The sequence below is a fragment of the Psammomys obesus genome, unplaced genomic scaffold (assembly GCF_907164565.1).
Source record: "Psammomys obesus unplaced genomic scaffold, mPsaObe1.curated_primary_1811, whole genome shotgun sequence".
NCBI lineage: Eukaryota > Metazoa > Chordata > Mammalia > Rodentia > Muridae > Psammomys > Psammomys obesus.
Genome location: NW_026588752.1, coordinates 9,744,579 through 9,761,587, shown reverse-complemented (window position 1 = coordinate 9,761,587; position 17,009 = coordinate 9,744,579). Strand labels below are relative to the sequence as shown.

Sequence of the window (17,009 nt, the reverse complement as noted above, 5' to 3'; positions counted from 1 at the left end):
CCTTCCTTCCTTCCTTCCTTCCTTCCTTCCTTCCTTCCTTCCTTCCTCCTTCTTTTTTCTTCTTTCTCTCTCTCTCTTTTTTTTGGTTTTTTTGAGACAGGGTTTCTCTGTGTAGCTCTGTCTTGGAACCTACTCTGTAGACCAGGCTGGCCTGGATCTCATATCGATCCCCCTGCCTCTGCCTCCCAAGTGCTGGGATCAAAGGTGTGTGCCACCACCACCAGCCTTATTTTCTTCCCTTTCCAACTTCTCTTAGATCCTCCCTGGCAACTTCTCTTTTGATACAGGGTCTCACTATGTAGCCTGGTTGGTCTTAAACTCACTTTACGTAGCCAAGACTGGGCTCCAACTTGTGATCCTCCTGCCTCTACCTCTTAAGCGCTGGGATTTAGGAATACATCACCACATTCAGCCTCCAGTCTGGCAATTTCTTATCAGATGATCCAAAGGAAGTAAAAAATTGTGTCTACTCAGAAATTTCTACAGAGAAGCAAGCAAGTTGTCCTTTAGTGTGTGAGCAAATAAATTGTGGAATACACAATGGATTTTATTTTGCACTACAAAGAAAATGAATTATCACTTCATGAAAAGGTATGTAGGAAACAGTACTTAATACTAACTGAAAGGAGCCAGTTTGAAAGGGCTACACACTGTCAATGAATCAAAGTATCTGGCACTCTGGAAAAGGCAAAAGTAGGAAGATACTAAAAATAAATAAAAATCAGTTGTTGCCAGGTCAACAGGATGGAGGGAAGAATGGATGGGGGGACACAGAGGGTTTTACGACAGTAGAGTCACTCTGTATGGTACTACTACTGGTGAACAGATAGCATTATAAATCTGTACACACCAAGAGTGTACAGCACTGACGGTGGCCCTGATGTAAGCTATGTGCTTTGGGTGCTAATGATATGACAATGCAGATTCACTCATTTCTACAAATACACCATTCTGGGATGGATGCTGCTGAGGGAAGCTGTGAATGTAGGGAAAACAGAGACTACATTAAGAAAAAGCTTTATGTAGTCTGCACATTTGGCTATGAACCTAAAAAGCATTCTAAAAAAACTATTAAAATATACATATAAAAATTATACATGGGCGTGGTGGCGCATTTAATCCCTGCACTCAGGGAGGCAGAGGCAAGCAGATGTGAGTTCGAGGCCAGCTTGTTCTACAGAGCGAGTTCTAGGACAGCCAGAACACCACAGAGAAACCCTGTCTCAAAAAACAAAAGCAAACAAACAACAACAACAAAATGGAGCTGGAGAAATGGCACTGAGATTAAGAGCACTGGTAGCTCTTTCAGAGGACCAGGACCCACATGGCAGTTCACAAGCATTTGTAACTTTAGTTCCGGAGGACATGACTCTTGTCTTGTGGCCGATGGGGTAATGCATACATGTGGTACACAAACATGAAGGCAAAACACCCATACACATGAGGAAAAAAAAGATTAATTTTTAAAACCATATATAAATTGATAACATAAAAGTAGACGTGAAATTGTAGTACAGAGGACTAGTGGAAGGGGCGGGCTGCCAAGTCAAGGGTAGTGTGGGGAGTACTGGGGAAAATATGCTAAAGTCTATTCCCAACGTGAAAACAGCCTATGTAATCCTGTACAACACATATGATATTAGTACAAGAGATACCCAGATCACTTAATTAAACATGACGATTTCATCTTTTAGGGTATAGTTACATAGAAACCATAAGTCAATCAATAAAAATAGTATTTGTATATATTCTAGTCCACAGGTGAGTATTATCCCATAACAACTTTTCAAAGCAGACTGAGTCCTTTGTGGCTGATGTCTTTTGAATAATATCTTAACGCTACACTATTTTACTGCTTCTTTGAACAAAGTTGCTCCTGTCAGTAGTGGTTTTACACAAAAGTACATGAGAGCACTGACATTCCAGCATGTCTGCAAACACTTGGTCAAGACCATGGAGTGTGCAACATATCACTGGCACCAAGGTGAGAAGGCTTGTGAGTCAAGCTTGACCTGATCCACAGGAACCTCTGATCAACGTGAGTACACAGAACATAACCACTACAGGTAAGTAGACAGGCGATTCTGAAAATTCAAGCATTGCCGCAGAGACATCAGAAAATAGAAAAGCAACTAGATTTGACCTGATAGAGAAACGCTACAGAAATGCATGGTTTTTCCGACATCACTTTAAAAAAGACACTAAAAAAAAAAAAAAAAAAAAAAAAAAAAAAAAAAAAAAAAAAAAAAAAAAAAAAAAAAAAAAAAAAAAAAAAAAAAAAAAAAAAAAAAAAAAAAAAAGGCATAATGATATGAAAATAAAAGTAGATATAAAGTAAATAAGGAATGAACCAAGTGTCCTGGTTGAGGCAGATCACAGATGAGGGATGGATGGGAACTCTAGGCAGCAACAACTGAGGCCCGACAGTGCTAACACAGGCGAATAAGATGCTCATCAGACAGATGCTGTACTGCAGCCCAGGTGATGTTCTAGCTTCTAGGGTTACACAGGTGATCAAGACAGATTATTTTACCTGAAGACAAATAACAGAGGCATCATGAGAGAACTGTTCATAGAGCCCAGTGAGGGGTTAAAACTGGCGGAAAAGGAAAAACCACCTAACTGGGAGAATAAAGACAAACCCAGAAAGTGAGGGTGAGATTCTTTGCTTAGTTTTAATTGTTTCAGGCTCAGATCCTAACCGCATGCACTAAATGATAAAAGCAGAAAGGGACAAGTTTAAAAAGAGCACCCTCCCAATCTGTAGTAGCCCTCAACCTGCAGCAGTCCCCAAAACATACGTTTTCAAAGCATCAACATGTCACGTTGTATGTGAGTAACCTTTGCTATCAGCAAACATTAAATCACAGGGCTCTGATAAACACTTGTATATAATTTTTTTTCTGTTGTTGAATAAAATGGTACTCCTAAAGTTCCAAAGAATGGAGAATTTTAGCATACTTCAGCAAATTATTCAGCAAAATACAATTTTGGCATTAAATGAATCTACTTCTAAATGAAAAATCAGTACACATCAGGTTTCATGAAAAAATGAAAATCTATTTAATTAAACACTTGGAAGATAGAGATGTGTGCCCCAAACCTATACTTTGCTATCACGAGATGTCACTGGAAAGTAGTTATTCAAGCACAGACAGTATATCGTCTTACCACTTAGCAGGAAAATTAAAATTACATCATTCCTTTTTTGTCATCCCTTCCATATCCCCCTTAAAGAATGACCTCTTTTCTTTCTGTTATATATTCATATATAAAGAAAACCTACCGAGTCCCTTTAGTGTTTCATGTGTATGATTTCAGGGCTGGTCACATTCTATTAGGCTGATCACATTCTATTAGATAACCAACTGATCAACTCTAAAGGAGCCAGCTGGAGCTCTTGGGAGGGCAGTCCCTGCATCTCAGCCAGGCAGCAAAGTAGAGCCCTGGTAGTATTGGGGTGAGTGAACCAGGCCAGAGGGCATGAGAACAGGAGAGACAGCCCTGCCTCTTAACAGCTGCAGCACTGGGTGAGCTGGTGGGGCGATGGTGGAGAGCTGGTAGGCTGACCAACTCAGCTACCACTCAGGCCCAGATCTAGGGCTTCTTTGTGTTGGCCCAACCCAACATCAACCCCAACTACGAACTGCTGGAGCTTGTTAAGGGGCCAGGCCTGCAGATCCAAAGCTGCAGGATCTCCATGTCACAGGGCAACAAGAGGCTATTCTAGAGGAGTCCCAGTGTGGAGCCAGTATTGATAGTGCAGCAGAAATCAGATCAATGACTCACTGCAATGAACATCTGCAAGTAAAGATGTGTGGACAAGAGTATAGTGTGTGATGCACTGTGACTCACTACAGCTTCTACCTTAAGATTTTGTTGTTTTATGGGGCAGGGGGTTTACAAGAGCAGAGGGCAGATATGAAGGGTCAGGAAGATGTCCAATATAAAGTTAAAAAAAGATAAGCAAGTAGGCACCACTAATTCTCCCTCTTTCAGCAATGATCAGTCACCTGCATGGGGTGGGACACTCTGAGATTTCCCCCTTTCACATAAGCATGCCCACTCACTCAGTCAGTGTTCAGGTCTTAGTTAGGTAGCCAATTTCAATCTATACTGAAAACAAAAACACTTCAGAATGCTTACCAGGCTTAGCCCTAAGTACATTATAGTATGTAATTATATACTTAAAGCGCGTGCGCGCGCGCACACACACACACACACACACACACACACACACACACACACACACATAAACAGTTAATCCTCATAACCATAGCAGAAAATAAGTCTACCGCAAATATTTTATAGATGACCAGCAGCCTGGTCTACAAAGCAAGTTCCCAGATTCTGTACAATAGCCAGGGCTATTATACAGAGAAACCTTGTCTCAAAAAACCAAAACCAAGCAAAACCAAAAAGAAAATAATGGAGCAAGGGAAGGTGGAAAGGTTTGCTTGGAGAGGCTGAGTGTGGGACTGGGGAGACAGCCCAGTTGGTGAAGTACCTGCTTCACAAGCACAAGGACCTGAGGGATTTGTTTGTTTGTTTGTTTGTTTTTTCAAGACAGGATTTCTGTGTAACAGCCCTGGTTGTCCTCAACTCTCTCTATAGACCAGGCTGGCCTGGAACTCACAGACTGCCTGACTCTGCCTCCTGAGTGCTGAGATTAAAGGTGGGTGCCACCATGGCCAGTAGCACCTGGGTTTTGACAACCTGAACCTTAACACCAGGTTCCATAGCTGAAGCAAAAATCAATGTAAAAGCCTGGGCTGACTATGCAAATCAATCAGTGCAGTATTCCTCAAAAAACCAGTATGGCTCAGCTAGGCCATTCCTTAGCATATACACAAAGGATCCCATTGCCCACTACAGAGATAGATATGCTCATCCATTTTCATCACTGCTCTATTCTTAAGAGCTGGGACATGGAATTGGTCTACATGTCCATCAGTTGATGAATGGATAACGAAACCTTGGAACCTAAAAAGCTGCAAAGAAAACATAAAATCATGAAATGTGTAGGTAAATATATGGAACTGGAAAAATATTAGACCCACATCCAGAAAGACAAAGGTCACATGTTCTCAATCCTATGTGGACAAATCTTATTATCACATCTTTAGCTGTGTGCTTGATTTGGAGCACCCATAGAATCCAGGAAACTAGAAGGGACCACTGGTGGGCATCCAACAGAGACCTCGAGCGTCAGCTTACACATGTGCACATACATGCATATGTGTTCTCAGAGAAGACCAGTGTGATGATGTACAAGAGGAAGGCACTTTTCCAAAAGCTGACCATTGTGGGGATTTCACACATAGCCCTGGCTACATCAGAAACTTACAGAAGGTTTTCGTCACTACCCTTGGGGACTGAAGTTCAGCTAAAGTCTAATCACTATTTTCAAAGTTCTAGCCAGGCTTGCTTGCATTATTACCTAATTCCACTGCTGACTTTTTTCTTCTTCCTCTCACAAACCTACATCAGAATAAATACCTCTAGGGAAGCCATCATCTCACCAACCCCAGAAGCCCTGAAGGCTCCCCATGTTTGGCAGAAGGCTGCCAAGTCATCACTTTTGTTGTCATTTCTTACATAATTTCCTGAAAGTGTTTTTATTTATATTTTATCTAGATGATTATCGTGGATGTTTTACTTTCCTTGGTCAACTATTTTCTCTGGTTGCTTACAATGAGGCTTCAATATTTCACTACAGCCAGGCATGAGGGCTCACCCCTGTAATATTAGTCCTTGGGACGTGGAGGCAGGAGGACCAGGAAAGGGCAGCCTCAATTACATGTTGAGTTTAAGCCCTGTCTGGATTACATGATACTGTCTCAAAAAGACCAAAGCAAACAAACCTGCTTCTAGAAATTTGTAAATATAAAAAAATTAAACTGGTTCCCAAATAATTAAAGTAGCTTTATTACATGTCATTAGGTCTAACATGTTACTGTTTCAAGCAGACCTTGAGGCTGAAAAAGAACCTTGTAACGGCCTTTCTGAGTTTGCCTTTATGCTCTCACTCCATAAGAATCTGGCTCAGGGCTCAGACTTTCATCACCTGAATGAGACTTGCGTAGCTATATTGAAAAGTTAAAAGGCAGCCGGCATAGTGGCGCATGCCTGTAATCCCAGTCTGGGAGGCAGACAGGTGACCTCTGTTAGTGCGAGGTCAACCTGGTCTAAAAAGGGAGTCCAGGTCAGCCAAGGCTACACAGAGAAACCCTGTCTCAAAAGACAAAAACAGAAAACAAAAATGGTAAAAGGCAATTTCTTTGAGTCAGAAAGATGGCTAGGCAGGTAAAAAAAAGCACAGGCAAGCTTGACAACCTGAACCTTAACACCAGGTTCCATAGCTGAAGCAAAAATCAATCCTTTGACCTCCACATGCCCTATAACACACTAACACACACACACCCCATTCCCCAAATAATAAATAAAAAAGCAATGTGTAAAGATAAAAAGTGTCTTGATTGTGACTATGATTTCATAGTATACAAATGACAAACTGAATCAAAGGGTATATTTCACATACCTGATTAACGAAAGTTCTTAATTTTTTATCATCAAGGGTTTTATCCATATCCTCAATATTAATGTCTTAGTTCTAACAGACCATGAGGATGAAATTCTACTTTCCTTCTTTTTAATTAATTTTTATTTTATGTGCTTTGGTGTTTTGCCTGCATGTATGTCTGTGTGAGGGTGTCAGATCCTGGAGTTATTCAGCTGTGAGCTGCTATATGGGTGCTGGGAACTTAACCCAGGTCCTCTGGAAGAGCAGTTAACCGCCAAGCCATCTCTCCAGCCCCCTAGAACTCTACTTTTCAATAATCATGACTTCCTATGTTAAAGAAAGGCCTCAACAGTTAAGTGCAGTGGACACAGCTAAAAAGATGAGAACACCAAAACCTGAGAATTTATGTAAGGAAATGAAACACTGAGAGGGGTCAGGTCAGGTCTGTCTGTCTGCCTGCCTGCCTGCCTGTCTCTCTCTCTCTCTCTCTCTCTCTCTCTCTCTCTCTCTCTCTCACACACACACACACACACACGTCTGACCAGTACCAAAGGCTGAAGTATTTAAATCTGATATGAGGGACTTGGTCTTTACTTATAACCAAGTTTGAATGTACAGCCTAATTTGGAAAGGCTGATTGGCTCCACAAGGATTCCAGTACTTTTTTTTTAAAGGTTGCTGTAAGGATTCAATAACTAAACACATGTGAAATTACCTAATATACAGAAAAGTCTATGGAAAATGCTCAATAATATTGGTTCTCTCCCATGGGTTTTAAATTTCTTACACTTGGGGGAGTATTTCACTAACAACAATGTGACAAATGGATCATAGTTTAATAAAATACATTTCTATCTTCTGCCTCATCCTGCATGGCTTCTCTACAAACCTGAATCACAATGTTAAAAGGTCATTAACTATCCTTCTACCAGTCCCTGGGAGCAGTCTTCAAGACCGCAGGGCAGCTAACAAACTACAGGCTCTCTTTCTGAATACACCATGCAGGGAATCCAGCAAGTCTAGCAGGTTTGTTGTTCACTGACCCAGCCAGCAGGACTGTGGCAACTAGAGGAACCAGGCTTAACATTTCTCCTGGTCAAGCAGAGGTGAAAGTGGCTGTGCTAAACACTCACCACTAGAGTCACATGATTGTCAAACCGGCATTAAATATTGTGTAACACTTTGCTCAATTTTTACAGGGAACATTTAGTCTTTAGTTCCAGGGTTTCATTTCCTTAAGGGGGCAGAGGAGCAGGTCAGAAGCACTTGGATCTGGTGTCTACTGAAAGCCCAACAGGCCTTATAGAAGTGGAAGTTGATACAGCCGCTCCCTTGGGATGTGAAAAACCCTGCTTCTCCCCCAGTCTCCCACCCCTATCCCCAGAACAATACAGAAAGGGGGTTTTCTTCAGAAACAAGCCTCCTGGCTCAGGAACAACCTCCTACCACAGCTATTTTCAGACTTTTATACTCTAATTCAAGAAAAAGCATGACAGCAGCAGAGGAGTAGACACATTCACAGTTTGTAACACTCAGCCTTCTTTGTTTTCTTGAAGACAGAAGAAAAGATGTATCATTTATGATTAATCAGTCATTAAGGGCCATTTCATTTCTAAAGACTATCCAAGCAAAAATCATCCATGTAAAAAAAATAACTATCTGTATTATAGTTATGCCTCCATTCCTTAGGACCTTTAAAACAACCAAATTTCCTGGATTTTTTTGTTGTTTTTAAGACAGGTTCTTGCTGTGTGGCCCAGGCTGGCCTCAATAAGTGTTCCTCCCAGGTGCCAGGATTATGTGTATGCTCTATATCTGGCCCTCAGCCATTTCTTAAAGTTTTTGGAGTTTGTTTTTTTCTATTTTTTTTTTTTTTTAATATTGCGAATGTATACATAAGTTGGGACAACTTTCAGAGGTCAGTGCTAGTCTTCTACCCTTATAAGGGTCTCTTATTTCTACTGTTCCAAAGTAAACTTCAAGCTAGATGTGTACCACTACATCTGTCTTTAACATGGCTTCCAGAGATCAAATTCAGGTCACCAGGCTTGCTTGGCAAGTGCTTTTATCCACTGAGCATCTCCTTGGTCCCTTTAGCTTGCCCTGCCCCCTCACTGGCTGTAGCACTCTGGAGAGCAGATCCTGCACCTCCCCTGGCCAGTACAATGGAGCTGGCCCTGAGGGTGAAGGCACAGATGAGCCAGCCCTGAGGGTGTGAGAGCAGAGAGCTGGCCCAGCCCCTCACAGGCTGCAGCACATGGGGGGAGCTGGCACTAAACCTCAACTGGGCAACACAGTGGAGCTAGCTTTAGAAGCATGGGTGCTAGTGAGCCCAAGCTTAGGGCATGACAGCAGCTGATGGCAGAGGTCTGACCTAGGTCATCCATCTGACCTAACCAGAGCAGTGCTGGAGAGCTCACCCCATTGGTGCAAATAAGGGGGAGCAAGAAGGCTAACCAGCTGAGCTACTACCCAGGCCCAGATCCAGGGCTCTGAACTGTTCCAAAATCTGTATCTTTAATCAGTTGGGGAGTGTGAAAGGGCCAGTCCTGCTGATCCAAACCTGCAGGATCTCCATTACACAAGCAACAACAGGATTACTGGGAGAAAAATCCAATATTGATGGTGTCACAAAAGCCAGACCTTGAACCAGAACAATGACTCACTACAATGAACACTTGCAAGTGAAGATGTGGACAGGGGATATGCTGTTTGGCACATTGTAACCTAACACAGCTCCCATGATGAAATGTTTTTTATGTTTGTTGTTGTCTGATTGTGTGTTTTATTGGGGTGAGGTAGGTTGTCAGAGTAAAGGGTGGATATAAATGGGACTGAGGTACATGATGTGAAACAAAGACTCACTAAAAAAGTAAAAAAAAAAAAAAATTAATTAAAAAAAATAAATTTAGGGGCTGGAGAGATGGCTTAGCAGTTAAGAGCACTGGCTGCTCTTCCAGCGGACCTGGGTTCAATTCCCAGTACTCACACAGCAGCTCAGAACTCTCTGTAACCCCAGTTGTAGGGGATCAGACATCCTCACACAATATAATGCTGACAAAAGACCAATGCATATGTAATGAAAATAAATTTAAGGCAATTAACTTTTTCAGATACTGTAAAAACTATGGGGAAAAGGTTTTTTATATAGCCAGCAGGCTATAGGAAGGTGGACACAGCCAGGTCAGGTGAGTTAAGGCTGGTGCAGAAAACTTACTTGTTAGTGCCAGAGTCCAGTGTAAAAAAAGTAAACTCAGCAGGCCCCACTGTTTACTAAGTGCCTCTGGTAGGTCAGGCATTAACATAAATGACTCACATGTATCATCACATTGAACCACTTCAACAACCCAACCAGACAGATGGTTAGCACAGTCCACATATGACAAAGAAAACTGAAGGTTACAGAAGTAATTTGTTTAAAATCACACAGCTTTAATTACTACAGTAAAAGCACAAGCAGTATCAAAACCTACCACTGAGCAGGTCTAAGTAAAAATATTCAATTAAGTGGTCGAATTGTAGCTGATGGCAAATTAAGAATATATGACAGAACAGAATTGATAGGCCCACCCAAGAATATCACTGATAAGCTTCAGAGAAGAACAAGGAAGCACTGAAAGGTATCAATGACAAAACATTATTACCTACAAGTCTGTCTTAATTCATTTGAGAGAGGAATGCTCAGACATCAGCACGGTTTTTCCATGCTTATGCAAAATCTCTCTCTCTCTCTCTCTCTCCCCACCCCCTACTTTCTTCCTTTCTTTCTTTTGGATATTTGAGACAAGGCTTCTGTGTAGCCTTGACTATCCTGAAACTTGCTCTGTAGACCAGGCTGGCCTCAAAATCAGAGATCCTCTTCCTCTCATGTGCTGGGACTGAAGGTGTGTGCAACGATATCTGGCTGCAGATTTTATTAAGCAGAGTGGCAGGAGTTGAAGTTTCTACAATAGTCTCAAATTCCCAGTAGTTCCCCCTCATGCACTGGTTGATAGGACTGGCACCAAAAATTATTATTGTTGTTGTTTTGGGTTTTTGAAACAGGATCTATCTATGTATGCCTAGTTATACTGGACCAGTTAAGTAGAGCAACTGGCCTCAAACTCAAAGAGATTTGCCTACCTCTGCCTCCTGAGTGCTAAAGGCATGCACTACCATGCCTGGCACAGCAACATTATTCTTGACAGCTTATGTAGATGAGCAGAAATTAGACTTAAATCTTCATAGAGATTTGAGTCTACACTCAACAGGATATGCACAGACCATGTCTGTACATAAAACAGATACCCTTCATGAACTTAAAAGCAATTTAAAGTACATTTGTTATATTTATTTAACACATTTACTGTGTTTGTGCATGCCACAGTGCGCTTATGGAAGTCAGAGGACAACTTGAGGGAGTTTGTTCACTTTCCTTCCACTCTGTTGATTCCTGGGACTGAACTCACATGTTATCAGGCTTGATGGTAAACAGCTTCACCTGCTGAGCCATCCTTTTCATCCCTGCCTCCATAAGCTTTTAAGTAAAGCCACAATCTGAAGAACATAATTAGCTATGTTAAGGATAAAATGAGGAATTCAAAGTTTCTTAATTCTAGATTAAAACTACCATATAAACACGACTCTCCTTACATCCACTTGCAGGCCAACACAACAGAATCTGCTTGGGAAATAAGGGATGTAAGCATCAGAAAGAAATGAGTAACACAACTTTGTGAAAGAACCTTCATTCTCTGTCACATTAACAGGGTAGTTGAAGAGGCAGGTGGAAGACCATGTCACCACCTCCTAACCTACGATCATGGAAGAGGTAAAGAACTTAAAACAATAGCATTAAAAACTGGGACTAAATGGGTAAATTGAAATCATATTCTACTCAAATACTTCAAATATAGGAGTGATCATTTTTACATGTGTAGGGAAAGTGGGTGTTCAATAAATGTTGGTGCTATAAGACCATATTAATAACCTCTCATAATAAATAACAGGCAGAAGGAATGCTTCTTAGAAGTATGACCAGTTATAGAGCATAGTGGGGATTTGGAAAGTTGGCAAGGCTTATGAGTAAAACATCCTGTATTGGACAAAGAGTCAAAGGACATTCTGCAAATGATTAAATTACTAAACCACTGCTCCCTACAAATGAACAAGGTAAAAAAGAACTTGGGGAAAACAATAGTGGCATAATGATGAACAGAGAACAACAGTAAGTATAGGTGGTTATCCTTTATATAGGTCTGAAGAAACAAAGCTAAAGAGAAAAACACAAATACATAAAGCAAAAAACCCAAAAACAAACAAAACCCCCAAAGAGTACATATATAAAACTAATACCTTAACCTTAACATAACATGAAACATTTGATGGTTCGAATCAAGCAGACCATACAAGAGTCTAGCATCTATGTGTCCCTTGATACATATATATTATGGCGGTTCTTAGTCACATTCCTAAAGCAAGAAAGGTTTCTTATAAGGCTTAGGCTAAAGTCATGGAAAACTACCCTTAAAAACTTTGAAGTTGGGGCTGAAAAGACAGTTCTTCCAGGACATGGGTTTGTTTCCTAGCACCTACACGGTAAAAAAAAACCCATACATAGAAAATAAAAATAAATACATCTTTAAAAAATATTTTATCTTATTTTATATGTATATCTAAACATATGTAAGTATGTATTATGATATATATGTACCACATACATGCAGTGCCTGCAGAAGCCAGAAGAGGGAATCAGATTTCCCTGGAGCTGGAGTTACAGATACTTGTGAGCCACCAAATAGTTGGTTGGGAACTGAACCAAATCCTCTGCATGAACAGCAACCACTGCACCATCTCTCGGGTGGCCCTTCTCTCCCAAAATAATAATTTTTTAAAATGAACTTCAAGTTTAGGTCTGCTCATGCTAAATGATGGGAAAGCATGATGACTAAGGAGCATCTATGAAGTCTGCACTTTTATAATACTTATAGCTGAGACTTTCCAGCTCCCCAGGAAAGTAGTTACAGTGGCAACAGTAGCAGCAGCAACAACTACCACCAGGTGGGGATGCACACCACAAGAGAGAGAAAGAGGAGCACACAAGGTTTGTCTCTAGAGAGAACTAAATCACACAAAAAAAGAAAATAGTTTATCAAATGTTCTCTTTTCTGAGATTAAGAAACATTAAAATGAACCAGGACACAAACTACCACCAGCTGAAAAATATCAAAAGAAAAAAAAAAAAAAAAAAAAGAGGAAAACTGTAACCTGTAGAAATGAAGAAGCTTCTCCCCAGTGGTTCCCTGCTACTGGAGACAGAGAGATTGTGCCCTTTGTCATCAGGGTGCCAAACCTACCAACCTACCGTGTGGTAGTGTTATGTTTGCACCATCAATGATTGCCTGTGCCAGTTCATGATCATTGCTTTCAAAAGCATGTGCAGCAGCCTTCAAGGCATCCCAGATCTCTTTCCGGCCTTCAAATGCTGGTGCAGTGTCCCAAAATTCATCCCTCTTGCTGCGTAGTTGTCCATCTGTCATGGGATAATCGCTTTTCCATTTTGGTTTCTCCTTTTTCAAAGGCTGGTTACGACCTAAAGCAACTGAAAAGAGAAAAGGCTGACATCAATATTCTCACACACAAAAAAAATCCCTATTCTTTAAAAAAAAAAAAAAAAAAAAAAGGTCATGTGGTTATATTCCTGTTTTGAATTCTTTCATCACAAACAGACATTTGCCATTTGATGCTTTCTGGTTGAAATTTTATGAATCAATCCACAGCAAATGGAGATAAGATAGATGGAAAAATCTTTTCTGTATTTTTTTTCTTTCTTGAGACAGGGTTTCACACTAGTGCTGGCTAGCTTCCAACTCATAGCAATTCTCCCACTTTAGTCTTTCAAGTGCTAGGATTATGAGCCACTGTACCAGTCTGCATAATTTTCAGTAAGTCAATAGCTCTTTTCCATTCAGTATATTTCCAAAAGATTATTACAAATAATTACAGGCCAGGCGGTGGTGGTGTAGACCTTTAGTCTCAGCACTTGGGAGGCAGAGGCAGGTGGATCTCTGAGTTAAGGGCAGCCTGGTCTACAGAGCTATTTCCAGGACACCCAGGACCACATAGGTAAACTGTCTCAAAAAAACAAACACTGGGGCTGTAGAGATGGCTCAGTGGTTAAGAGCACTGTCTGCTCTTCCAAAGGACCTGGGTTCAATTCCCAGGATCCACATGGCACCTCACAACTGTCTGTAACCTCAATTCCAAGGGATCTGACACCTTCACACTAACGCACGTAAAATAAAATTTTAAAAATTAAAAACAAACAAACATTAATTATTTTGAATTAATTAATTACAGGTGGTCAGGGAGATGCTTTAGTCAATAAAATGTCCGAAGTACAAACAGGAAAGAGAGACAGGCAGATTTCTGGAGCTCACTGGCCAGCCAATGTGGGCAAAGCAGTGAACTCCACATTCCCTGATGGAATGACACTGAGAAAGACACCAACAGTGACCTCTGTACTTCACATATACACACGAAGACTTAAACTGTGGGTTGGGAACATAGCTCAGTTGGCAAAGTACTTGCTCTGCAAGAATTAATACCCAAATCAATCCCTACAACCCACATAAGACAAAAGGCTGGATGTGGGTGGCACACGTTTGTAATCCTAGATTTGGGAAGGAAGAAACAAGCTAGTCCTTGGGGTTCACTGCCAGCTAGATTAGCTCACTTGGTGAGTTCTAAATTAATAGGATACCTAGCATAAAAACCAAGATGGACAGCTCCTGAGGCTGACCTCTGGCCTCCTCAAGCACACACGTGCGCCCCTCCCCCACATGCATACATACAAGCAGGTGAATCTCTGTGAGTTCAAGGCCAACCTGATCTACATAGCAGAGTTCCAGGATAGCCAGGAGTACAAGGAAAGATCCTGTCTCACAGAAACAAAAAAGAAACAACAACAATAAAAGCAACTGTAACAAATGTACCACTCTGATAAGAGGTTTGTACAATGGGTAACTATGAACAACCCTAGAAAAAGAATACGCAAATTTTCTGAACAAAAGCTCTATTTTATTCATTAAAACATGCACATATACCAGCCCAAAAGAGTAGTAAGTATTTCACCAAACTAAACAGGGCAGAACATGAGTGGCAGATACTACAATGGTCACACGGGAAAGTAAATGGTGTGAAACGGCTTTGAATCTCAGGATCTTTGGATATAAAAGCCAGAAAGTTGGAACTGAGATGATCCAAAAGTACAAAAGGCAACTTTTTAGTGTTCAAGGACACCGAATTCAGGAAGAAACTGACTAGAGAAATGCTTTCTCCTCCAGCTTCTTCTCAAAGAGCTCAGAATGCCGCCCTCTGAAACTCAAGCAAAAGCTAGTTTGTACAGAAGAGGTGCAGAGGGATGAAATTCACTTTTTCTTTTTTGAGGAACCAGAAATCAAACAGGTAATAGTGGGTCAATGGATAAACTCTCAGTCACAAAGAACTAAAAGAATAGCAATACCATCCAGGCAATAGTGGCACACACCTTTAATCCCAGCACTTAAGAGGCAGAAGCAGGAGGATCTCTGAGTTCAAGGCCAGCCTACTTTACAGATGTAGTTCCAGGACCTATTATAGCCATTCCTACCTATGGGTCTGTAGCTTATATGGTGCCAGGTATAAAAAAGCTTAATAGACCGAAGTAAAAAATAAAATTAAACCATATCAAAAAGATAAAAAATGTTAGGAAAGAGTAGATGGGCAATAAATGACAGAGCTGGTGGGAAGCAGAGACAGTATGCATCAAAATTCATTGTTCCATATGTAGTTCCATATGTAGAGTATCTATTAAAAGAATCTCAAATGGTTCTAAAGTATGCTTTAAGGTAATGATCCCCCTACTGGCCTGGGCTCTGCATAATAGAAAATAAAATGACTCTAGCCCCTGTGAAATCTCAACCCCTCCTGGGCTACACTCCTATATGACAGGGCTAACTAATATGGTAAAGTACACTTAGTTTGACACCTGAATTGAAATAAATTCTTTTTACTAGGTCTGACCATTGCCCTCAAGGCCAAACATACCAGATCTCTTTAGTCTCTCACATAAAATCTTCAGTTGCGATGATGGTTTGGCCCTGTAACTTGTCTCAGGGTAATGCAAAACAGGCAAGTTCTAAAAGGATGGGTATAACAGAGTAGGGAACACTATCCAAGCCTCCTTATGTAATCAACAAATAGATACTGGCTAATACTACACCTATGACTATAAGGTTTGATTCAAATGTGAAAAATTCAATATGTGGTAATGGCTTTCCCCTACATTTTCCCAATAATATTGAAAAGTAAAGCTAAACCACCATTCTTAAAAAGCTATCCTAAATATGTCCAATCCACGATTTACCCACTGGTTCCACCAAGGTGAAATATACAGGTAAATTTCATTTTCTGCAACATTATCCTTTACACGAGCAACCTTAGTTCACTGAGCAGGAAGTGAAGAGGGGGCATGGTAACAAGGAAACTGACTCAGTGTGCCATCTACTTGGAGAATGCAGCAGGTTGACCCTAGCAGTTCTAGACACTCATATGTTGTAAATATTCCAGACCTGACACTTGGTGTAGTTTCACTTGTCACTGTGAGAGACTCGATAAAACCTCTACACTCTTATCTAATAGGAGCAACTCAAAAAAAGACCTCAAACTGGATGTGGTGGCAACTATATACAATTCCATTACCCAGGAGGCTGAGACAGGTAGAGAGCAAATCTGAGTCTAGCCTAAGTAACACAGGGAGATCCCATTTCAAAAAAGAAGCTGTAGCTAGGCAATAGTAGCACACACCTTTAATCCCAGCACACAGGAGGCAGAGGCAGGTGGATCTTTGAATTTAAGGCCAACCTGGTCTACAGAGCAAGTTCTAGGACAGCCAGGGCTACACAGTAAAATCCTGTCTTGAAAAACCAAAAACCAAAACAACAAAACCCCAAACTCTCAAATACAGAAATCCAATTAAAAAAACAGAAACAAAAAACAATCTTTGTGTCTTTACATATGTGAAATACTTTCTGCGGCTCATACTTGTACTAAGTGCAAGAACACAGTCACAGTCACACACACACACACACAAAATGATCCATTTATGTTGGCTAAAGTAACTATCATTTCAAATGTATTTTAAACCTATAGTCAAAAAGTTCCAATAATAATTGTGCAGAAATAAATAAAACAAAATTAGTATTCACCCTAAAGACATAAAATAGGCTCATCTCATTTCTGTCTAGGTTTCTGAACCATAAAGATATGTATCATCTAAGTACATAACAACCACTATTAAAATGACCAAACGTCTGTTGCAAAAGTTATTATTTTGGAAAAGTCATAGATTTAAAAAATCTATGAGTGTTTTTTTGTATCTATGAGTGTTTTACCTGCATGCTTGGGGACCACGTGTGAGTAGTGTCCACATAGGCTAGAGAGAATGTTGGAGGCCCCAAATCTGAGG

The 17,009-nt window shown here is 40.6% G+C and overlaps 1 protein-coding gene across 1 annotated transcript in view; it reads right to left on the bottom strand.

Annotated features, from left to right (window-relative positions):
• Positions 1-17,009, bottom strand: part of Ubtd2 (ubiquitin domain containing 2) — a 60,904-nt gene that overhangs the window by 5,074 nt on the left and 38,821 nt on the right. The window contains exon 2 of the mRNA XM_055604850.1: positions 12,867-13,103. Coding sequence (XP_055460825.1) covers positions 12,867-13,103 — 237 coding nt within the window. The remainder of the gene's footprint in view (positions 1-12,866; positions 13,104-17,009) is intronic.